The sequence below is a fragment of the Dipodomys ordii genome, unplaced genomic scaffold, assembly GCF_000151885.1.
Source record: "Dipodomys ordii isolate 6190 unplaced genomic scaffold, Dord_2.0 Scaffold46, whole genome shotgun sequence".
Classification (NCBI taxonomy): Eukaryota; Metazoa; Chordata; class Mammalia; order Rodentia; family Heteromyidae; genus Dipodomys; species Dipodomys ordii.
The window spans coordinates 9,999,063-10,025,727 of record NW_012267262.1 but is presented as its reverse complement, the minus strand read 5'-3'; the positions used below and the strand labels follow the sequence as shown (position 1 = coordinate 10,025,727).

At 31.4% G+C, this 26,665-nt stretch overlaps 1 protein-coding gene across 1 annotated transcript in view; it reads right to left on the bottom strand.

Annotated features, from left to right (window-relative positions):
• The window catches only part of Elp4 (elongator acetyltransferase complex subunit 4), a 167,787-nt gene that overhangs the window by 76,623 nt on the left and 64,499 nt on the right, over positions 1-26,665 (bottom strand). The window contains exons 8-9 of the mRNA XM_013019520.1: positions 21,167-21,275; positions 18,803-18,909 (exon numbers count right to left, since the gene is read on the bottom strand). Coding sequence (XP_012874974.1) covers positions 18,803-18,909; positions 21,167-21,275 — 216 coding nt within the window. The remainder of the gene's footprint in view (positions 1-18,802; positions 18,910-21,166; positions 21,276-26,665) is intronic.

The following is a 26,665-nucleotide window of genomic DNA, read 5'->3' as shown; positions in this document are numbered from 1 at the left end:
ATGATAACTGACTCAAAGGGTATTATTTTAAGTAATAGTAGAAAAAACTTCTTGATTTACAGAAGAAGGAAGTGATTTGAATGTTGCCAATCATTTTATTAAAAATAGTCTGAAAAGCCTAATAATTTTGTCTATGTGATGATGTTAAAGTATCTTTAAAGATAATTTTGTCTAACTTACTTTCTGGTCACACTTTAGGTAGGTGCTTAAGTATAAAAAAGTGTTAAAAAATCCTATTATATTAAAACTCAAACGATCTGAGCATCACTCGTTCAGGCTTCTAAGGACACTGAGATCTAGAAGGCGAGGGTTCCAAGCCCAGTAGAAGCAGAAAAGTCTCCTAGACTCTACTTCCAGTAAACAGTAAAAAGTTAGACCTTAGGCGTGGCTCAAATGCCAGCTGTGAGCAACAAGTTGAGTGAGAGCTAAGCATCATGCTCAAGGCCTTAAACTGGCAAACAAAACAAAACAAAAAACCTCTATAGAAAAAAGCATACTGAAGTATAACATTAAATATCATTACAATTTGCTTGTTTTCTACATATAATATAAACCAATTTTGCTTTCCAAATAAAGCAATTACTTTTCTGAATTATAACTATTCAGTAATTATCACTTAAAAGTTTTGGAATATTTATTGTAAAGAATGTATTATCAACTGTTCTGATTAGAAAATAGATACTTGTGGGAAAAATGTAAGTAATTTTATTTGAAAAATGAAATAGATGCATCTTACAATAAAAACATATGATGATCATATAATTAGATGGGAGGAGTTATATGATATGAAAAGATGAATGGATTACTGATTTTACTGCTAAAATTTAAATACAGAATACAGTTAAAGCTGCCTACTATGAATCAGTGTATAGAGTTTTTAAATTCAAGTACTTTTCAAGTATAGATTATATAGTTTAGTAATTAATGTGGATAGTACTTCTTTATAAATACATGTGACTGGATTACACTATGTAGAAGTTAAATATTGGTAGAAGTTCATACTTAAAAATTTAAAATATAGGGCTGGGAAGGTGGCTCAGTGGTAGAGCGCTTGCCTTGCATGCCTGAGGCACTGGGTTTGATTCCCCAGCACCACATAAGCAAAAAGAAAAAAGCCGGAAGTGGCGCTGGGGCTCAAGTGGTAGAGTGCTAGCCTTGAGCTGAAGAGCTGAGGGACAGCGGCCAGGCCCAGAGTTCAGGCCCCATGACCGGACCCCTCCCCCCAAAAATTTAAAATATAGAATAATTTATTTTGATGTCTTCAGGGTATTTTAGATGATGTTCTAAAATGTTATATGGCTCAGTGATACCTATTAGATAACATAAAAGTAATTCTAATGGTTATACTAATAGTCAACATTATTGAATGGAGAAATGGCTAGGAGATTAGTAAAGCAAACCTCTAAAGCTGCCTTTAATGGCATGATCAAATCATGAAGACTTGTCTGAATGAAGTCATAATGATAGCATTTTTGGGAGGTGGTGAAAATAGGAGATTGGGCTTAGTTAGAGGAAGTAGTTTTTGTGTCCTCAGGCTTCTTCCTAAGTTACTTATCCCTGCTTCCTGTCTGCCATGATGGAAGCTACTCCACCATGCTTCCCTCTATGACTGACTGAACCTTCTGAAAATGTGAGCAAAAAAAAAAAAAAAATCTTTGTTCGTTTAAGTTGTTTCTTGGGTATTTGGTGATACAAGAGCTTGACAAGTATAAAAGTTAAACATCAAATTCACTTGAGGTTTGTAAGTCTGTTATCCAAGCTACAGGGAAAACACAATGGCTGGATGCAGTAGTGTGTGCCTATCATTCCCAATGACATAGGGAAACACAAGTAGATCTTATGTTGAAAATAACTAACGAAAAAGAGGCTGTTAGCATGGCTCAAGCGATAGAGTGACTGAGGTCAATTTTCAGTACCATAAAAAGGAAAAGAAAGAAAAAGGAAAAAGTAAAGGACAATTAAGAACAAAAAACTTACTAAGTACTTGTTCTGATGACCTAACAGAACTCTTTGGGCCAAATTTTGCACGCTATCTGAACATGTTTAGATAGAATCACTTGAAGATTTTGTTTTATAATAGTTTTCTGTATATGGCTATGAAAAACTATTTTAGCATCCCAATGCCTTCACTTAAATAATTTAAATTTAAATTGTGTGTGTTCATTTGTTCTTCAATGCTGTCTGTAAATACTATTTGGATTAGTGAACCTTCATATACACCCTTGAAAATTATTTCAGACATCTCTTCCCAGAATATCAATAGTAAGAGCTTTAACTTCTTCTTTTTTGTGATCTAAAAATGTTTGATAATATTTTTATGTCAAAGAAGAGTTATTTTCACAAAAAGGATGAAAGGTAGTAAATAAGCTTATTTTCTTAAATAATATGTCTCCATAGCTTATATAACAACAATAAATATAGTAATTAAGCTAAAAATGGAATTTTGTTGTTCTTTTTTTTTGTTGTTGTTGTTGGTTACAGGGCTTAAACTGTGGGCCTGGGTGCTGTCCCTCAGCTCTTCAGTTCAAGGCTAGCACTCTACCACTTGAGCCACGGTGCCACTTCTGGTTTTCTGACACGTTTATTGGAGATAAGCATCTCATGGACTTTCCTGCCCAGGCTGGCTTTGAACCAACATCCTCAGATCTCAGCCTCCTGTGTAGCTAGGATTATAGGCATGAGACACCATGCCTGACTTAATATGTTGTTCTTTTAAAACCTATTTTTTACTCTTAAATAAATTTACTCTGAAAGATTTTTTTATATTAAAGTGAGAGTATTAAATTCTTCTGAAAAATATCTTCACAATATAAAAATATTGAGATGGCCAAGAATTGTAAATTCTATGAACCCAAATACTAATAGGAAATATTTGATATTTGTTGTATATAAATAGAAGAACATTTTAGAAATTATATATATGTATATTTCAAATGACTACAATTTTTAAATACACTGCAAAGCTAATCTTATATATATATATATATATATATATATATATATAGTACTTTTAATGGCTGAAAGTGTTCACCACATACCTTTGTGTGAAATACTATACAAAGTATAGCTAATCTACTAGTATACTTTTGTATAAAATGCTATATAGAAGTACTAATGTTATAAATTAGGAGAGAGAAGAGAGAAAGAGCAAGAGCAATGGAGAGATAAGAGAGAGAGAGAAAGTATAGCTGAAGTCTGAGCATAGTTGAAGTCCTATGTCATGAATGAAAGGACATTCCCTAACATATGGAATATCTGCCAGTCCTCTCAGGGAAAATCTGCAGCTATGTTCACCTCAGCCTCCTCAAGAAGAGGTAAACTGTCAAATATAATTTCAGTCATAGAGTGGCTTGGTTGAGAGAGATTAGTGGTATGTCATCATAGTAAATAGCTTATCCCAGCACCAAATTGCTGCTTGGGAAATCTTGAACTCAAGTTAACAGAGACTTAGTCATTATTAATGCCAAAAAGGCATACACAGACAAAATCTGGTTGGTAACAAGAAAGCTGAATCAGGGCAAAAAGTAATCAGCTGCATAAATTCAAAATCAAAACTGAGACATATATTATAGTTCAGAAATACTCTGAATACCAGAAAAATCATATACTATTAATTGCTTGCTGATTGATATTTAAAATATTTCTATAATGTAATATATTTTACTTATTTTACAATCATTCTCAAGGTAAGGTACAGTAAGTCTAATAAGGAGTAAGGTAGCAAAAAAACTAAGTGAATATCAGTATCTCTTTTAAAACACTTTTTAAAAGAGAAAATAGTTTTGTTGAACTACTTTACATTCAAATATTATGCAATTTGACAACTTTTTTAAGGAAGAAACAAAGATGTAATAAAACCAAAAACTTAAAATGCAGAAAGACATAATGTAAATAACTTTCCAAATATTTTATAAACACTGGCAATATATATCTATAAACTGCAAAATACATTATTCTATTAGCACACACAAACTTTGGTATCTTTAAATCAGACTAACTCCTCCCCAACTAAATATCCACAAAAAAGAATGTCCTGAAGTGTCAATGCCTGAAGTGATACGCTCTGACAAATCTAACAGCTCTTTCTGTGTCATTCCTAATGCACTTGTCACTCAGTATTATCCATCCTCATTAATGACAATGGGAAAGTTTATCTTGGGAACACGTTTTAAATCATCTACTCTTTACAATGGGACCATGAAATCTCTTACAAAACATGAGGCGGGAACTACTCTGACAACAAAACCCCTTCCTGGCAGCTTTATTCTTAATTCCTGTTCAAGGAGTAATCTGTTTATTATAAAATCATACAGAACAATATATTAAACAGAATTTGAAACAAGAATAGCTAGTGTGATTTTCAAGCTTACAAGTATTTTTACAACATTTTTATTAAGCTGAAAACATTAAGTTGAGTCTTTTTTTTGGTGAGGTTTTATGCAAGCTCTGGTTCTATGCTACATTATAAACACCTTTATTTAGAATGGGATTTTGTTTTACTTGATTTAAAAATATTTTTCAAATGCCAAGAACATTCATCCTTCCATACTCACTTAAAAATACAAATGTGCATTAACTTAAATGAGGCATTTTAATTTAGATTACAATGCCCTCATGTTTAAATTTCTTAGCTAAATGCCAAAATATTCCAACTTGAGTTTCCTATGGTTTAAAAATAACCTCATCAGCACCAACATTACTTTTAACACTATACTTATATTTTAAGCTCCACTATAACCTTGTTGCTCTGACATTCCTAGGCTTTAAAAGAATAAAAATAAGAACAAAATTTTGATTCACAGTGATAGTTGAAATATACTGTTTTAATTTGACTATCAGTTTTAGATATAGGATAGTACATTTCTGTTAAAACCAATATTCCTTAGAAATATGTCCACTGCCTTTTAACGTTCTGTTATTAGAAGTTCAATGATACATTTTGTTTTATTTATTGTATAACAAAATAGTACTATAGTTTAAGCTCAAAAATATTTTTCATAGAAGTCATCTGTGTATTCAAAATTACTACCAACAGAACCACTAAATTTTAATATTTAAATTATATAAACCCACAATTTATAAAGCATTTTTACTTCAGAATTCAAAGCTATTACTTTCATATTTCTAACTGAAGCTTATATAAAAAGTAGAGAAAAAGTTCCCTTTTGCAGATGTTATTAAAACTGTTTCATGATTAGGATTCTATGTAATAAACACTATGAAATGGTTAATTTGATTTATGTTTAATAAAATAGATACAAATCTAAGGACAAAGAGATACCAGAAATTATAATCATTCCTCATATATTTGCTACTTATGATGAATGTAGTAATAGTATAGATTACAGCAATTTATGTATGGCTTCAGAAAGCAAAATTAGGACAAATGGATGGGAGATTTCTTTAGCATCTAAAATAATCTACAGAGACTGATATGGGGTGCTTCTAAGAAAGTGAATTTTAAATAATTCCAAACATGTTGGATGGAAAGTATGTACTTACAATAAGAAGCTGGCTTTGAAGGCACTTTAAGCTCCCTTTCAATCTCCACCTTTTATGAAATTACATTTTCTTAAAGTGATATTAATGCAGTTTGAGAAATCTAGGTATTTTTCAAAGCAATTTGTATTATATGTGCAAGTGCAAATTACACATCAGTTGACCATGTGTATTGACTACCTTTCAAATAAAGTTTAACTTTTTTAAACATTGTAAATCATATCCTCTAACTAGAAATTCTCTTAGTGCATTTCCTCTGAAGCACCCTCTAAAGTAGGAGTTCTTTGTAAGAAGTTTTCTTTGTATATAACCAGGAATTAAGTATTTTGGCCTTGGAGTACATAAGATTTCACTGTATTATAAAATCAGCCATAGAGAAAACCCATTAGGTCTTACTATATTACAATAATGTTTATTTTAAAATACAGTGGAGTTGTGATTGGTCCATGGGTTATAGCTGGTTAACTTATGCACTAAAGCTACAGGAGTACAGTTGGATTTAAACTGATCTTTGCTTATTTAATTTTACATGGAGCATTTCAAATACATGTGAGTAAAGGAGAAGAATTGCATGCTAAGGTTAAAATAAAAAAAAGCTCCTACTATAGTCCTTTAAAGAATAGAACATATTTTTAAAATGCTTTTCTATATATTGTTTTTGACCAAATTTTATGTTAAGCCAATATGTTATTTGAAGGAAATGCAGTTATAAATTATAATTACAAAGCTTTCATTTTGAATATGTCTCCTTAATTTAAATTTTATCTAATTCAAGTTGGTTTACCAGGAGAAAATTACAAGAAATAAAACTGAAGAACTAGATTAAAATTAGCATCATGTATACTAACAAGTACTGTTAAAGTATATTTAAATTAAAATTGTAAACTATCCAAAATGGCATATTCAAACTCTATTTTATATAATTACTCCATTATAGCTCATGTTTCACAAGTCTTTCATATTTTCTTTTAAAATCAGAAAATATAAGCAACAAAATCAACTATATTTAGCATGGAATAGTAGGAATATTAAAGGCAACTACTATATCTGAAAGGATTAGAAAGTACAGCTCCTTTAAAAAAGGGGAATTAGTACTGATTTTTGTCTACTCTGGAGACTCAGATAAGAAACCTAATCTGGATCTAATAGTTCACATAAGGCACCAGACTGGAAAGTCATTATTGATATTATGATATTTATGAAGTTAGAATGTTTTTAATTGAATCTTTTAGGATGATGTATTCAAAATAATTCTCAATGATCGTAAAATGACAATAAACCTGATTTAGACAGCACCACAATTACATACCATGACTTATATTTTTGTTGTTGTTGGTCATAGGGCTTGAACTCTGGGCCTGGGCGCTCTCTTAGTTCTTCAGCTCAAGGCTGGTGTTCTACCACTTGAGCCATAGTGTCACTTCTGGCTTTTTCTGTTTATGTGGTGCTGAGGAATAGAACCTAGGGCCTCATGCATGTGAGGCAAGCACTTCCACTGAGCCACCTTCCCATCCCCATGACTGATATTTTTGATGGATATAGTTCTAGTTGATTTTAGCTATAACAGCTCATTATATTTGATAAAGGTTACTTTTCCTATGCAAAACTTGAGAAGTATATTAAGCATCTATGAAAAACGATTAGCAACATTAGACCATTCAATATAGATTGAAATGATATTTGTATGGTCACACCTACTACTATGTTTTGAGCACTGTCAAGAGGATATTTGTTCATTCATTCATCCATTCATTCACTCAATATATAATACTGAGTTCAGTTTGGGGAGGTTTGAACTCAGGGCTTTGCAGCACTTACCACTTTAGACATACCTCCAGGCCATAATTTCATTTTTTGAAACTAAAAAAACTATTACTTATTAAATATGTACATAGTATATTAGTATTGAAATTATAAAGACTATTATGAAGACAAGAAAATATTTTTTTTCCTTTTTTGCCATTTCTGTGACTTGAACTCAGGATTTGGATGCTGTCTCTGAACTTTTGTGCTGAAGGCTAGCTAAATCTCCACTTCTGTTTTGTTTTAGTGGTTAAATGGAAATGAGAGAGTGGTTTTTGCTTTTCACTTTTCATCTTGTTTGTAAGTTTATATGTTCTGGGGATGGTAAGGGGTGAAACAGAAAGGGTGCGACAAAGGGTGAACAAATGTTACAATGACACTCATGACCTACATAAATTGTGGGTGGGGATGGGAGGGAAAAAAACTGGGAGAAAGCAAGGGAAAGGGTGACATTGTTCAAAAAGAAATGTACTCATATAGTGAAAACAGGGGTTATATCATGGGGAAAGAAGATACAAAAGAAACAAAAAAATCACATGGTACATTATAAATACATTAAAAACAACAGCAAGACAGATAAAACCAGTCGTGTATCTATCTTGGGGTTCATTTCGCTTAGCATAACCCCTCTGTACACTATCTTTACGATAAAAAACATTTAAAAATGTACTCATTACCTGACTTAGGTAACTGTAACCCCTCTGTATATCACCTTCACAATATAAATGAATGAATGAATGAATAAATAGATAAATAGATAAAGAGTCTCATGGATTTTTTTGCCTGGGCTGGCTTCAAAGTGGGATCCTCAGATCTCAGCCTCCTGGGTAGATAGTATTACAGGCGTGAGCACCCAGTTTAATATTTCCTTTTCATCATCAGTTTCAGTTTTATTCTTTAGACTTAATATATTAAGAAAATCAAAGTTTATTCAAAGTAGGAGATTATTAATACATTATCTTAAACACAATTTCCCCCCTTAAGAGTATTCAAAAGGTTATGAAAGATGACAAAAATAAATCACTATGTAATCTTAACTCCTTTTTTCATGCCCATCAAGATTTTAACCTCAATGCAGGCAAAATGGACTATAAAAATCTTTACCATTTTGAAATCTGATAGTGGTAAAGGAAAATTGAATACTTATCAATGTCATAGGTTTTGTTTTACTCAGACTTGATTCATATATGTAAATAAACAAATGATATGTATATATTATATAGTTATCTTTAGAATTATACATTTTAATAAATTTCTATAATTATTTATGTCAAGAATGTGGGAGTAATATACTGGGTTTTGCCCAATATTTTAGCCATTTGTTTATAAGAATATTAAACTAGTGTTAGCCTTTTCTTTTGCTTACTCAATATAAGTTGACCCATTTATTTATAGGGCAATCCATTTCCTGCAATAGCACTGACTCTTTACGAAGATCATGTATGAGTAGCCTATTATAATATTTACAAGTAACTTTTAATTTCATCAAAAGTGCTACACCTGGTTAAAGTAAAAGTCAGTAAACATTTTGTAGATTATTGAAGAGAATTAGCAATTAAAAACATCCTGAACCAAAACATGCAAATGAAAAATGTAAAGTATCAAAGTCCACTCTTTAATGTCTAAAATAACTACTGATAAAGAAAATGAAGCTTTTAGTTTTTAGTTTTATATAAGTTTTAGTCATATAAGAATTAAAATTTTTGAACATGAACAAACCATTCATTAATTAAAGAATTAAGAATTTAACTCAACTATAACATGGCTTTGGAAACAAAGATAGTCATGTCATTCAAAATTGATATACCTCTTTTCATAATAGGAAAGTTTTCCTAAATAACTGCATATTTTGAGGGTTTGCTACTTGAAAACATCCTGTGCACAATCCTACCTAAAGAACATGTAGTCAAATATGTTTCAAGTGTTATTTATATGATGCAATGACTTTTAAATACCTGTTTTCAATAATTTATAGAGACAAATACTTCAACATGTTTATGAATGAGTATATTTTTCAGTCTACAAAAACTGAAAGCCAATGCTCATTTCTACTAAATCCTGAATATTGGCTTCTTATTTCTGAAAAGCTCATGCCAAAATGATTTAGTTTGATTCTGTACAATAATGGTGGGTTGATTTGACAGCACCTGACAAAACAGTTCAGCAAACTTCACTTATACCAGATACAAAGGACCTGAACTGGCTACTCTTTAAAACATCCACTGTGCATATAGTTATGACAGTAATAACCTTGCCATATTTTAATTCCTTGTTAAATAAGAGAATTGCTTTACTAGTGAGATGTAAGACATTTTCATTAAACCTCACTGTCTCTGGTCTCCAAATTCTGCCTTTTAAAATTGCAAATCAATATTTAATGTAATGATTTCTTAAAGAGGAATACAATTGTGTTGTACCAGAAAACATGTTTTAGTAAGGTACATCAAAAAAACAAGGTATTTTGCCATCACAAGATTTTTTAATTTTGTTTAAATATGTTACAGAGAAATTTTAATGCAATATCTGCAAAAGAACAGAGTAGATTTTCCTAAAGAATGAATCAAACCTTCATCAGGCCCAATTATAATAACACAAGTGACAAAAATTAGGAATCTGAAAAATTGAATTTAGTGAACCATTATAAGTTGTACATACCTTAGTCACACAATAACCTTTGGTGCTCCAAAGCAGTACATAAAATAATTTAGAAAAATATAAACATATTAACTAATTAAGTGAAAATTCATATTTGTAAAACATTTAAATATAGAATTTGGGCTATTAAATACATGGTAATAAAAACATTGGCAGATTTCTGAATTATATCAAAGTAAGTTGACTAAACTAGGGGAACCACAATCCTTTGTATAGAATATTTCATCTGCTTTAAGTAGAATTGAGAAATTTTATGAAAACTAGTATTCCCAATGCAACAGTGATACTTACAAGACAATATGTTGGAAATTATCTATACAACTTTGGGGGGGAGCAAGGGAGGAAAAGTGGGAGAAAAATGAGGGAGGGGTAATAAGTTCGACAGAAATGTACTTACTACCTTACTTATGTAACTGTAAACCCCTATGCACATCAGCCTGACAATAAAATTAAAGTATAAATTAAAAACAGTGTTTTAAGGAATGCCTTTATTTTGAAAATTAATTTTCCATAATAAGATACATACCAGATAGTATACATAAGTAAAAGTATGAAAATAACAATAGTCACCCTACTATAATCACAGATATGAATGTTTGTATACCTATAAAATAAAATACTGGTCCATAAGGAAACTATGATTAATACAATCTACATTTCATAATGCATTTTATAAAACCAGAGCAGAAATGTTTGCTATGAGCATAAGAATAGACATATACAGGTAATATAAGTATTTAGAACTAGCTATCTATAATACGTTTTTTTTTTGGCACTACTAGGGATTGAACTCAAAGCCCTGCTTGCCATTGCTAGGTTGGTGCTTTACCACTTGAGCCATGCTGCCAGCCCCTGAAAAGAACAATTTTTAACTTCTCACACACCTGTGTGTGTGTATATATATGTGTATATACACATATGATATGTGTCACATACATATATACCATACATATATATTTAAAATTAATAAAATCTACTTACAGTTGGAGACTTTGTTAGCACAGAAACTTTCTTGCTTAGGTACTTAAGCTACACATTGGCTGAATATTATACTCCAAGTATACAATGAACACTGAAGATATGTATTGCTCAGCTTGGGATGTTAGCAGCTAGAAATTAAGGGCTCAGACTTAAGGACAAAACAGATTTGCCAGTTATTTGCATTCTAGTTTGAATAAGTTAAGTTGCTTGATCTTTCTGAACTATCTCTTTCTTCACTGGAAAATGTAGATAACAATGGCATATAGTAGTTTGATGTTAATTAAATAATACTATAAAGTGCTTTGCATTTATTCAAAAGCCAGGATAAACACTTAACAAAATTTTGCTAAATTAATAACAAGGAACAGAGTTTTTGAACATGATTGCTTTCTAGTGTGGTTCTACATAAGAAGTCAGAAAATCTGGATTTATTCTGGTTATATATGTATTAGTTTGGGAAGATTCCTTTACACTAAAATGTGGGTAATAGTTAATATGTAAAATCTCCTGGCAAGATAGAATAAGAACTAAATATATCAGTGTATGTATAGACACATAATATAATACATATGACAATTGTTTCTAAGAAACTTATTACAAAGTTACTTTAAAAAACAATCTTTTACTGTGATTTGAAGCCAGCTAGGCAGGAAAGTCCATGAGACTCTTATCACCAACTAAACACCTAAAAAAACAGAAGTAGCTCGAAGTGTAGAGCGCTAGCCTCAAGCAGAAAAGCTCAGGGACAGGTGCCCAGCCCTCCCTGAGTTCAAGACCCACGTCCAAATCCTCCCCAACTCTCACCACAGTCCTCCCCAAAAATCCTTTAACAACTCCAGAAGTATTTATAGAGCCCTTCCCACCCAATCTCATGATTTCTTTGCAAGTAAGACAAATTATATTACTACTATTTTGGAACTGATATTTTAGTAGTGAGGTTAAAAGAAATAAAAACAACTAATAAACAATTATGGTAACATGGAAATGTTACACTGAGAATATAACACAGGGTGTGTGATGAACAAGTTAAATAATACTTCAGATAACTAAGTCTATCTTCGCCACGAAGAGAATGGGTGGTTAACATACAATCAAATGACAGGAAAGGCCTTGAAAGGACTAGAGGCATGAACATTTATTTTCATATTTGCTATGCAGCAATGACTGAACTTGGAATGTTTGGGGTATAAAAGTACTCTCTGTAGCAAAATGCTCAGGGCTACCGCATTTATTAAATATTGGAATTTGTGGTACACTGCAGGATACACTCTATATTCTTATCTTGTAAAACTTAAAAGTATGCTTAGCTGAGGAAATAGGACAGCTGTGAGCTGCCATCATTTTGTTTTTCTATCTTCTTTTGACACATAAATGACACACTGTGGGAGGAAGTGTTTCAGAATGTATTGTATAAACTGGGTGAATTCTGCTACAGTAGATCTATGAAGGATAAAAAATTAAATTATTACAATATAATTTTCCTGGAGTCAAGCCATAGAACAGACACAGAAAAGTTCATGTGTAAAATTTAGGAAATAGAGGAGATCTTTGTGTGTTTGCATGTTCCAACAATGCTGTGCTTGTACAGTGCTGGTCTCAAAGTTTAGGTAAGAGTTCCATGGAGGTAGCTTTCATCAAGATACCAGTACCATTTATCTTTATACAAGACTCATGAATTGAAAGCTATTAGCAAAATTCTTAATATTTGACTTGCTTTGTGCAAGCAAGCATTTTTTATTCAAATATATTATGGTATCCTTAAATTTCCTAAGTAAAATATAGTTATGAATCAGTATAAAATTGTGCAATGTGAAATACTGGACATGAATGAAGATTTTTATATGTAAATTATTAATATAAAGTTATGAGACATCTAAAAGTATTTCTTAAAAAATAGGATTCATTTAACCTAACTAGTTCTAAGCTTAATAACTTAGACATTGATGTCTGTACAGAAACTTTAAGGCTTATTATAAGCAAACATGAATTGACTCTTCCTGACTAAATGAAGCAATGCTATTCTGCCAGCCAAACTTACTGGAAGTATGTGAGACGAATGCAAAAGCAAACAGGCCTTGTGTTGCCCCAGGGAAAGTCAGCAAGATGGCAGTTTCAATCATTTGGAATAATACTAAAGCAGCCCTAGGCTTTTCTCAGAATGGAAACATGTCACTATTACTGCAATATTTCAACAAATCAGAATGCAGAGAGAAGAACACTTATGCAATCATATCCTGGAAAGGGCACTTTACCAAACATTTAAATGGAAAACAATTATAAAGAAATTTCAGAAAAACTGTCAGTGAACATAAATGACTCAGGAAAAATTGATTTTAAAAATGTTATTTAATGTGCTTAATAGTTTTTAAAAAAGCTTACCACTTAGAAACAATTTCCTTTTACATTCTCCATAAGGAACTATTAGTGTAAAGACAAACTTAGATGAAGTAGTAAGTAAAAAGTTTGGTGTTCAGGATGGCAGTGAGAAGTACTCATTATTCCCTGATGCAGTACCATTACTCTGGAAGATGTGATCAAAAGAAATAAGCTTTCACAACATTTATATAGGAAGCTGAAACATACTTCAAATATTTTGGGAAATAATCTAATCAGTATATTTCTAGCATGTGTCTAGTCATGTAGCCATCTTTGGTCAATCATCAAAAAATCAAAGGCAATTGGCATGACTCAACTCTAACTTTAATACCGCATGATTGTGTCGTGTAAGCTTGTTTTGTGTGAGAGCTGCTGTGGTTTTAGCAGAGAGATTAACAACCGGACCTAAGCTGGCCTCCAAACCTTGCCCTGCTGATGCCTCAAGCTCTTTGAAGTCTGATCATCATACCTGGCAAAACAACAGTGGGAAATAGGATGGTGTCAGATCTAATCAAATTGTTCGCTGCAGCACAGCAAACTATGGGGTTCACTAATTGGCCCAATTGCGGATTATACCTTTTGCTACAGATTCACGACAATAATTTAGTTAAATGATGTTTTTTTTCCTTATCTTTTCTAATTAAGATTCCAAAGTGGGAAGAAATAGGATTAGACAGAGTCTCAAAATTATGTTCCCCTTGAGATGGTATGCAATTTTGATAAGTTCACTATGGCATGTGAAATATATATAATAAGAATCAAATGGTCACTGCTGTAAGGCCACATCACTTAGGAATTAAAAGTATAAATATGAATATGATAATAAACTGAATATATTTAAAGCATGACCATATAGAAAATTGTGTGCAATATTTGGAGAAGACATTATTATCAGAAAATAGGTATTAGATACATGACCTATTATGCTGCAACTTAGTAAGACTTCTAAACAAGACAGATGACAAGCAACTTAACCCTCTTTCCATCTCTAGATGTACTAAACATACATTTACCCTCCAACTCTTATTAAAAAAAGTTGAAATACTATAGAATATAAATGCAGAAGGAAGCAAACACAGAGCTAAAGATAGCATGCAACAACTCAAATTGTTAAGCATTGTCAGCATGACTAGCAGTTTGTAAGAGTTTATGCTTTTCTAAAATGTAAACATTCCAAATAGTTGTAGAGTTATATCTGATTATAATAGTGCTATACAATGAATTCATAGAAGTGGTACCTATGACACTGGTCTTGATACTTAACAATAAATTTATTTAGGTAAGTGCATTAAAATAATAGCTTCCTAATAAAAATTCACTTGTTGTTTATTTTGTTACAAAAAGTTCTTGGTGACTGAAGAATTAGTAAGGTCCTGTACTTAAAACTGATGTGAGGGGCTGGGAAGGTAGCTCAGCAGTAGAGTGCATGTCTTGCAAGCATGAGGCCCTGGGTTCGATTCCTCAGCACCACATAAACAGAAAAAGCCGGAAGTGGCGCTGTGGCTCCAGTGGTAGAGCACTAGCCTTGAGCTGAAGAGCTGAGGGACAGCGCCCAGGCCCAGAGTTCAGGCCCCATGACCGGCAAAAAAAAAAAAAACTGATGTGAAAGGTCAAAGACAATTATGAGTAAACTATATTTACTTAGATTCAATGTTCATTTATCTGTAAAACACATAGATACACTATTTATGATAATTATGAATCTTAGACCAATTAAAGCCTGTAAAAATATTGTTCATTCTTACATTGAATATTTGTATTTAAGAGTACATGTCTTATAAATTTTGATGTAAACCCGACTTATACTCAGAAATACCAAAACTCAGAGCTAAAAAACAGCTACATGAGTAGGAATCCTCTTTATCATAAACTTATAGATGTTGCAACTGCAATAATACATTATCTTTTCTTAGAAAAATCATAGTAGTAGATTGTAAATGCTAAAAATACAAACTAAAATAACATAAATGCAAATACAGCTACGATGTCATCGTAGCCTCATTTCAAATCCTACCAAATGTATTGTAATGATATCCTAATTATAATGCAGAGAAAAAAAAACCAGCTAATGATTATCCCAACATTAAAGAAGAAGAAGAAAAAAAACACAGAAATTGAGACAATGTAAGTTCAAGCAGTATTTTAGCTCAGAAGGGAAGCTATATATCTGAATCACAAATTTTAGACATATGAAGGATGTGGGTGTGGGTTCCTGGACCAGTGTAGCTTATCGCCATATTTATGCTTACATTATTTGGAATACTTTAAAATTTGACTTATACTTTCTATTACAAAAACTTCAGCAAAATGTTATACCTGCTATGTAAATGGTATTTATGTAGAGTATATGTCAGGATTTCAGTGTCATTAGTATAGATAAGAATCTACTATAGTTTTTGTAGAAGAGCTAACTTACACACCTTTATAGTTACATGCATTAGTAGTAGTTTATTCTGATAACTATTTCAACTTGAATTGGACAATACCCATACATACTCCACAAAGGAAAAAAAATATTAGTCTTTTGTCTTCTCCAAATCACTTAAAGACACAGAATAATAAAACTCTTCTACCTGTCTGAAGTCCTTGATAAGTTGTTGGTAAAAAAAAAGTAGTCAGTTTTCACACTAGTGACTAGTTTTACGAGGTACCCTAAAAATAGGGATAAAAGGTGTGCTTGTCTCCAACCATGTCCCCTTTATAGACCATGAGACTGAGAGTAAACTGTAACTGCATGGAACACATAACTATACATGGAACCAGAAAAGTTATTTCTGCTTTACTTGTCAAATCACCTTTTGCTTCTGAAAATAAGATTCTGAGTCAATGGTATATGGCAGTCGTAGGGTAGTATAAAATACATTTTAGTTTTTAAATACACCAGGCCATTAAAAACTTTTGTTGTTAATATTAAAATACAGACACTTAATAGGTAATTTTTTTCCTCAGTAAAGGAATTATTGAAGTAATTACTTTCAGGTTATTGTTACTCTTCTTTCTAGTTTCCGTAATATACTACCAAAGATGTGTTATCAGTCTGGATATGTACCTTATAATGTGGAATATTTTATTAAAAGCATTTAATCTTAGGTGAACTAAACAATTATTATGGTCTAATTATACTTACATGTACTTCTACAAGGTTTGATTTCTTAGTTTATATTTTTTCTAGTCACTAAATTTAATATTATAGCATAAACAAGTTCATTAGAATGGCTTTCATTTGTATTTCTATTTATAAAATTCTGAAATCTGTATTGATTAAATAATCTAAAAAGGTCAAAGGTTTGATTAACAGTACTAAATTCTTTTTTGTTGTCATTATAAAGGTGATATATACAGTGGGGTTATAGTTATGGTCAGGTAATGAGTATATTTCTTTTTTTCTTTTCTTTCTTTCTGGTCAGTTGTGGGGCTTGAACTTTGGGCCTTGGTACTGTCCCTCAGCTCTTCAGCTCAAGGCTAGAGCTCTACCACTTGAGCCACAGCGTCACTTCCATGAGTATATTTCTTTATGGACAACGTCACCCCTTTCTTTGCTCTCTCCCAGTTTTCCCTGCCTCTCCCCACCTACAAGTCTGAAGTCTTCTTTAAAAAAAAACGGTTTGCTTTTGTTTTCTGATATTGTTTCCAACTACAGGGTGACAATTAGAAGGGTTGTCTTAGTTAAGTATAGTGGCAAGAAGACAGAAAATCTAACAGGAACTTGTGTGGTTAATATAAGATCTCTTGATTGTTCCAATGATAAAGTACATTCTGACAATTACACTTAGAACCTAAAACTACTGAAAATAAGGAGAGGTCCTACTTGACTTTAAGTCCTTTCTTTCTCTCTCTCTACCTTTCTCTCTCAACTCCCAATGAAAGTGAGAGGTTATAAATGATTCATAGCAGCATACTATTTTTTTCTTGGGCACAATACCTTTTCTACTACTTGCTTAACTTGTATGGTTCATCTATGTGATACTTTAGACTTCATTTTCAGAATACTTACTCTGGAAAAAGGATATCATATGGAGAAAAAACATCTTACAACTTTCATTTAAAATATAAATTCAACTGAATAGAAAATGATTAAGCATGATTCCTTGTAGCCATAAAATCTGACTTTATCTTTCTAAATATTTTAAGCAATATTATAGTAAAGTACTCAGTATTATGTCACAATAGCTGAAACAATGTCTGAACAATTACAGTGTTGAGTCCCATTTCTTTTGGTTTCTTTTGGGAAGGAAAGCAAATTAGCTCAGGAATCACTATTTCTCCACTCTTGCTCTTTTGGCTTTAAGTGGCTTTTAAAGGGAGTATCCTCAGATGAGAAACTTCTAACACTCCTGCAGAGATGACCTGTTCGGAAGAACTGCCTGCCTGATTAACTATTAACTGCTCTCAATAGGATTAGATAATTAAGGACATTGATGACCATTAATTAGGAGGAGGGCACATTAATTTGTCACTGGATAGGGCCCTTACAATGATTTATAGGTTACTGCTACTTGCAAATGTGAAGGCAAAGAGAAAAAGAGAGAGAACCATTAAGTTACCTTATCAAGTGGCCAGCTTAAAGAGGGCAGAGGGTCAAAAAAGGGCCAAAGTGGTCACTTAAGGGTGAAGTCCCAAACACCAAAGCAGTGCCAAGCCACATTGACCATCATTTGGTGATGAAGTTAAAAATATGCTAATTTATTGGTGGCAATTCTCTCTTTTTATGGTTTCAAGCAGTTAAGACAAGTGGCTGCTTAAGAGCTTTTCATTTGAAAAGAGATTAAACAAAATGGTTTGTCAAGGCTGCTTGGCTGTTTTATGTCTTTGTTAAAAAAAATTGTGCCAACTATACTGATAACTATCACATCACCCAAAAGCCATCACTCTGAAATTTACTTTGTTAATAAATATATCAATTCTAATTGCTTAATAGTTCATGTGCTTTTTAGTTAGATTAAGTTGAAATGAATCTTTTATATGGTACTTTCTGTTATTCATTTCTTGCATAAAGGTCACAAAAAAGTTTAAATATTGTAGAAAATTTTCTTAAAACAAAGTGCAAATAATAGTTTTATATTAGCTTTATTTTTAGTTTTTAAGTTTTACTTTAATGAAAGGTAATTTCACCAATAGTCAGAAAAAATACTTTTAGAATGTAGATAAAAATGCTTTTTTCTTATCTGTACATAAAGGTAGATAGAATTAATATTCTATACACAGTAAGTACAGCTCATTAACATTTAATTAACCATACTTCTGGCAGCTTTAGAAATATGTATGTCATATTTATCATGCAAGTTTGAAGCTTACTTTAATATTTAAAGCAAACCATTCTATTAAGAAACTACTAAAATAAAAGTAAAAGTAAAAAATATTATGTGATAAAAGTACTTAATATTTAGCCTGAAACATGTTCAAGGAATTTCATTAAAGTGGAAAGAAAAAGAAAAAAGAGGAAGATTTCATATACTTCAAACATGTAAACTAAAACAAAATCTCTTACCTCAATGGTGAATAGCTTCCTTTTTAATTTAAAAGCTAAGTCTTTGACATCTGATTCATCACAAATCAAATTATTAAGCCGAGGAATCTGCCGTATATGAATCAAACCTTATGGAAAGGAAATTAAAAGAAAAAAATTTAAACATAGTCATCAGATGAATAAATTAAAGAGTCTTACAGAAAAATCCTGTAAATTTACACACAAGCATCCTCCCCTTTTAAAACTGGAGCTTACTACCAGAAGCAATGAAGCAAATGGTGTGATTATACTCAAGTAATCAAGCAGAATAAGATAAACAGAAATCCTTGTGCGAAGAAAACTAATTGCACTTTGGTACAGAAGTACAGATGTAAAGGGGGATCTTAGTACTTGTCAAAACTACAACCAGTTTGTGTGTGATTTTTCCCTTGTATTTACAGTAAGCAAATATGGCTATCACCTTGCATGCTGCCCACGGCACCATTGAGTGATCTTTATTTTATTAAATGCACCAGTAAGCAGCCAGCAAAACAAGGCTTATGGGTTAGTGATAATCAGTGAAGCACTAATAAAAAGTTATTTCATTTTATATCTTATTAATGACTTGAAGAAATCGTTGAAGGAAACTACATTTCAGAGCACATTCTAGGATCAAACATTAACCCCCATGCCTTCCCAAGAAACTCATTTCTACATGTTAGTCCTTTATGTAGGCATTCTAAGCTTTGTAAGAGTGCTAGGTAAACCATGAGCTTTGGCCTCTTGTCAACAGAAACACTTGATAATTTTTTCTGACAAGGGCACTGGATGGCTTTTGTACAGGCTAATTCAGTTTCTGACAAAACCAGGGGTCATTTCCCACAGATGAAGATACAGAGGATTCTTCAGTGCATCTTTCTGCCTGACTCAGCTGATATTTAAAAATCACATCCCAAGGACACTGATCCCTGAATATGAGAATTTTTTGGGGGGTGGGGAGGAGACAAATTCCAGACTCTATTACAAAGTTTGGGTATGTATTTGACTGCTTAGTAATGTATGTATTAATTTTAGCTTAAAAGTGGAGACTTTCAGGTGTTTAACCTTAGAAATTGCCACTTCAAAATTAATTCAAGAAATTATCTTACTGAATTTTTTACACATAAAATAATGTAAAAAGTGTTATTAAGAAAGTAGCCTTTAAATATATAGCATATCATATATACTTGTTTGGTAAAATACATTTATTAAAAATAATACTTTTATTTTTATACATTTCTAATTTTAACTTTACATGTGCTTATTTAGTCCATTATTACACAAGTAGGCTTCACAGAATGATTTAATTATTTTATCAGATCTTTCATTTTTCAACAGCAAGTTTACTAGCTATTAGAATCACTCATTATTCTCTGGGGAACAATTTATTAATTCAGAAACTTCTCCACAAAGAATGATAGCCTTTCAACGTTTGAGATGTTTTAATCTAAACGTTTTTTAACATAAAATGTCATTTACTAAGTTCATAGGATAAATAATAGTGATAAATAATATATAACTTTTAAGGTAACACATAGATTGCTTTAAAAGAAAACAGATAACAATAAATTAAAAAATAGTCAATCTTCATAGACCTTTCCAATAGCGAAAATGATATATTAAATAAATCATATATATAGTTAATTTGGATATATACTATATGCCCATTTAGTCAAATAAACAAGCTAGAGGCAAAGAGTAGCTTTTGTTCATAGTCAGTATTTTCTAACACTACGAAAAAGCCTGATTATTAGTTTATATATTACTTTAAAGTTATCTCCTTCTTTCCTATCTCCCTCCCTTCTTTCCTTCCTCTTTGCAGTACAGGGATAGAACCTGGGGCCTTGTACATGCTAGGCAAGTACTCAACCACTGTGCTACACTCTCAGGCCAGTATGTATCTTACTGCCCACAGCTAGCTTTGTATAGAATAAATTGTAATACTTTATATATTGTTAAAGTGTTAAACATTGACTATCCCTTATTTGAAATGTTTGGAATCAGATTATTTTAGATCTCAGAGGGCTTCAGAAATTGGATTTCAGATGAGAAATATTCCAATTATTAATATTAACATTTATTTCAAATGTAGCTAGTAAGTGTAATTGATATCATGGCAAGTTAAGCCATTGGGATAACAAAATGAACATCTAAGCCATGCCTGAGACCTTGGGTTTGACTCCTGTCATCAGTTATCACAGTCTTAATATAGGTAGATGATAAAATACTGTGAAATATTAGCCAGAATGGAAAACATGCAACTGACGTATAGGAATAATTCACCCTACTTGATTGTAGATATTTGACTAGATAAAAGGTGAGTTCATGTCTGGTTGAAGCAGCTCTTCTTATAAAGGTGATACTTACCATGATAATCCTTATATAGTGGGTTGGTTTCTCTTTCAGAGCCAATAAAAGACTCCAGGCCAACTACTGTATCTGACAAATTTTTAACACGAGCAATAATTGCTTTACTCTGCAAAACACGGAAATGAAACATTCATGTTATGTCTAAAAATTCAACATCTATACAGTGTCACTATGCCAGCTCAATGGCAAACTGTAGTGGAGAAATGAAATTAATATGAAGAGAAACTACATGCTGAAAACTGAACAAAATATATTCTTAAATGAAAATTCTGATGCACACAGGTAAGCTATCTATGTAAAGTTGGATTTGACTGGAAGGCAAAAGTTATTGTCCATTTATCTCAAGGGACAAGACTTGTTTTCTTACATATTATTTCTCAATTTTCTTCACCTTTTGCCCACTTAACAGATCTGGCAGACAATAGGATTTAGAAACATTGATAGCAGAGCATAAAGTGAAGGGCAAGGGCTCCACTATCACCTGCCAGCTGGGACTAGATGTCAGCCCTACTGTAACAGCTGAGGTCTTCTGTGGCATATCAGAAATATAGAAGGGTCCAGCTATGGACCCAACAGGGCTAGCTCTGGACTCTTTTGTTTTCTCTTTCCAGATGCCACCATTTGGCTCTGGAGAAACAATAAAGGCAAAGAAAAGATTGTAGATGACTAGCACATGTATATCAGAAAATTGTAATCATGTGGTTTAAAGCATCAGAAAACTTGTTGTCTTAAAATCTAGATAACATGGTAGGTCATAAAACTGTAATTATGTGGTACAAAACCCCAGAAAACCTTTTGTCCTAAAGGTCTAAATAGGTTGAAAAAAAAAACTGCTGTGACATTTTAATTTCAAAACTCCCATTTTATATGCTGGTAACGCACACGAGCTAAAATTAATCTATGAAGAAATGGATGAAAAATGTAAAAGTAAAAATAATGGTGCCATGTCCCTAGTTAGAAAAGAGATCAAATATAATTGAAGACTTTTATTTCCTGAAAACATGACTGACTACCGAGATTTCTAATGTTCTATTTTTGAAGTTCCTTTAAAAAGACTGTATAAGAATAAAAAATGAAAGAGGAAGTCAATGTTAACTGATTCAGGATGAAATATATAGTAGCCTGTGTCATTAAACATTCTGCTGAAATGATTGGTTAACTCATCCCTACGCAGTCTTTGAACACGCTTTCATAAGAAGAAATGTATTATACAAAGAATGTTTCAGTCTTTGAATCTGTGCTCTTAAAAAGGAGATGTAAAACTAATTTTCCTTAGCTGTCTTTTAAGATTTTTCAATAATGTGGGGACACTAAGTATAGAAAGACAAACATAATTTGGAAATGGCTACTTTTTCTAAGGCAATTTTTCATTCAATGGTGAGAAAATAATCCAGATTGATTCCTTACTTTCAGTGCTGTGCCACAGGGGATAGTGCTACTTCAGGAATAACAGGGGCTTCAGAGGCCAGAAACATGTTTCTCTCAATATTTCTTTAGCCAGAGACCATTATATCAAACTCATCCAGGTTGGGTTTCAGCCAGTTATTCTTCACCCAAACAAAAATGTCTGCCAGACATTCCAACAGCTGGGAGACAGTTCACAATGAGTCAACTTGAAAATGATTCATTGTGCTGAGTAGTGAACAATGTTGAGGTGGGGGTGGGGTGTGGCTGGGTTGATAGTGAAGGGTGAGAACAAGTGGGAGATGAAGAAAAACTATGTGGTACTCCAAAGAAGAATCTTGGATAATAATTAGTGAGCCCTTATCACACCATTTTTAGTAGAAACTCAACTATGAAGAAAGCTTCTGTCATGGATCCTCAGATGAACAAGTACTTATAAAAGCTACTGACAATATTTCTTAATCAAAGAAGGTCAGATTTACTTTTATTTATAAATAAAAGACTAAACATCTAAACAATCCAAACATCTGAATCTAAAATGGTAAGTCAATTTTTGTTAGAATTCAACTATTCAAGATTTCAGTGATATCAACCAGGGCCTTCTCAATCACATAACAGAAATAAGTTTAAAGACGGGCTTGATTTCCATTCTACTAGTATACAAGTTAGACACTGTGTACTTAAATGACTAACCTGACAATTATTTTCTGCCTTAACTTTAAAATTAACTAGTAATCTATTAGCAGCTTGTAAGATTTATCAACTTTACAAGTCTTTTTAAAAAAAGGTAGTTTGTGGGTGACAAAAAAACCAATTACATACTTTGAAATATAAAACTAATCAACTACAAATATAAAAGTCATGTATAGGCTAAATTTCAAAATTTCTCAGAAAGTCATGCATAATTTTATTATATATCTAGTTCTATAGGTTTACATCATAGCTATCAACTACAAACTCAAATCTATTTTTAAAAGCCTTTGTGATGTTTTATAGTCAGAATTAACCTTTAATAGTATTATTATCATAAAAATGAGTTATATTTAACAATGGACTTACTGCCTTTTTCACAGCTATCTTGCAAAACATTTTATACAATGGGACAATCAGCCTAATTATGAAAGTTAGAGAGATAGCTGAAAACATATATACAATAAAAAACAATGGAAATTTTATAAGAATAATATTGAAGTTTTGTATCAAGCTTTATTTTTATAATAAGTGTCATTTCTAGTTTTTTTGTAGCAGCAGAAAAATATTTGGTCATGAAAATGTATCTTTTTTTCAAATTAAAAACTCATACATTTCTTTGGTATATCCAAGATTCCTAAATAAATAGTCCATTGATGTAACTCTACTTTAAAACCATTCTTGTCAAAAGGTCTTTCAAATCATAATATTAGTACTAAATGGTCGTTAGAAAAAGGAAGGTAAATTTATGTGAAAGAACCTAAAATTAAGAGCTTTAGAAAACCTTTAAAAGCATAATAATTGCCAATTCACTTTAGCAGGAACACACTGTGGATAACAAATTGTCATAATACAATCATCAGTGTTCAGAAAGCTTTACAAAAATGATTGGAGTATTAAAATTGGAAAATCTACCAACTCAACAGATTCTAAATGTTTTTATATTATTAGCTAAGATGTGAAACTTCTGGACTTTAGCATGCAGTTGAAAATGGACAAGATATTTTGTGCAGTAATTGCTTAAACATAAACTTAACATAATTTTGGTATTAATTTTGCAGTTGTTACATTACAGTTTCCAATAAAGAACATTTGAATAAATACACTGAGACTTCTCCAGTATGAATACAATAATAATGGTTAGTGAATGTAGCATAGTGACATCACCCAAGTATGTATATTGCCACCCCCTCCTCCTTTCCCATCTGGGTATGAAAATTTAGGATGACTCAAAAATCCTTCTTATACTAGACAAATCTCCCTTTGCTCCTGGTTGAAAATTGTCAGCTCTGGATAGTAGCCAAGACATGACTAGGAGGGAAGCCAGAAGAGAATAGAGCCAGAATCCAGGAGTTTTAAGAGTTTGCTGGCAGGCTCAAATACTATTGTAATAACTTACATAAAAGGCTATGAAAACTTTCTTTTCCAGCTTAATTAATTAAAGTTAATAAAAATATCTGTAACAAACAAGGCAAATCAATTTTTATACACTTAGACTTTTTATTCAAATTTTAATTTCACAAGTACATTAACAGTTTTTGCTTTGACTATTAATTTTTTAGAGAATGATAACACATTATCACTTAGGTACTGGAAATCCATTAAATTGATTTTTAAAATGTGAAAGATTAATGCTACCACTAAGTTCAAAGATCATATATTTTGTTTTATAAATTTTGTTAAGATATAAAAATTTTGCTACGGTGATATAGAACTCCTGTGATTTCTTAGTGAAAACAGTTTAGATACCCACTTAACTTTACCAAGTTAACAAAATATTTAAAGCCTTGAATATTTCTGAATTTTCTTGGACTTAATTATCTCAACAAAACAAAAAATGAAACATATCAGTATAAAATGCATTTCCAAGAAATGTTTGAACAAGATATTTTAAAAAAGTAACCAATAAGATAGTTATCAAGAAGCTTGAGAGGAATAAATTATAGACATTTATGTGATGCCTCAAAAAAGAGTAAGATCTTAGTTATTCTATTTGCATTATTTAAGAAAGAAATGCCATGTAAGAGTGATCATGTAGCTGGGGGAAGTCAGATTTGGATGAAAGTACTATTAAATTATACTATCAAAGTACTACTAAATTAATAGTTAAAAAGACATTTAAGTATCTATGCTAAATGCAAGTATCGTGTATTTAAAATCCATAGAAATATAAACATACTAGACGTTATGATACTTCTTTGTTATGAAATCTAAATACTAAATTTGGATTAAAGGACAAATCTAAGAATATTTAATGAGGTAATTATTTCCCCATGCTTACTAAGCTCTCCATTATACTGAAATAGGGATTACAAAATTAAAAACAAATTGTACTGTTTGTAACCTTTTAACTTTTTGTAAACTTATCCTTGACTTATTTCTGTGGATTGGTCTTTTAAAATTTTACTAAAAATATTTTGATAGTGAAGAAATAATTTAGTTAATGATATTCTATGCTTTATAAAGAATAAAATTTTATTAAACAAAATTATACCATGCTTATAGATAATACATAAATGAGGGAATTAGATTGTCTTTCTAGATTTAATATTGAATTTTATTCAAGGTCACAATTAATTTTAGAATACAGAATAATTTTTATAAGTTAAAAAAATCTAAATGTAATATTCTCCTTTGGTAATATCACATAATGATAATCATATAGGGATAACACAAAATAAATATACAAAGTAATGGAAAAATACTTAACCTCAAAGATAAAAGAAATTGCTGAGTATGCCATATTTTCTAGAAATAAGTACTGACATGGCATCTTTTTGTATTTTGTATATGAGCAATTTGCATACTAAATTTGTATGAAAATATTAGTTCTTTATAACTGAAGATTGTTTAGAATAGAAGATTGTTCAGAAATATTATTTACAGTTATTTATACTCATTTCAAACATTACATCTTTGTAGAATTTCTATATATGCCAGTTATATATATATATATGTAGGTTAGTCTATAAAATATTTTAAAACTTGCATATACTAAAAACTCTCAGAAATGAGAAGCACAAAATATTGTAATAAAAAGCAGACAGAATAATAGTATTCAAAATTAATGCTAAGCATTTACATAGCTATACATTATCTAGTTTGATATTATGAAGATTATTCACAGAAAAATTTTTTTACGTTTACAAGTGTTTTATAAGTTCCTAAATCAGACATTTTAGCTTACTACTTTCATATTTAAAACTTTTAACATACAACTCACAGATATCCAAAATCTCATGCAATACCCTGCCTGGAATAACAATTGCTAATATCCAAATATCAAGCAGAGCATCCAGCTGATGTTTGTGAAGCAGTGGCAGGTTAAAGATACTAAAGTTTAAAATCAGCTTAGAATAATCCCATATTGAGTATAAAATGATAGCCTGTCATCAGGAACAG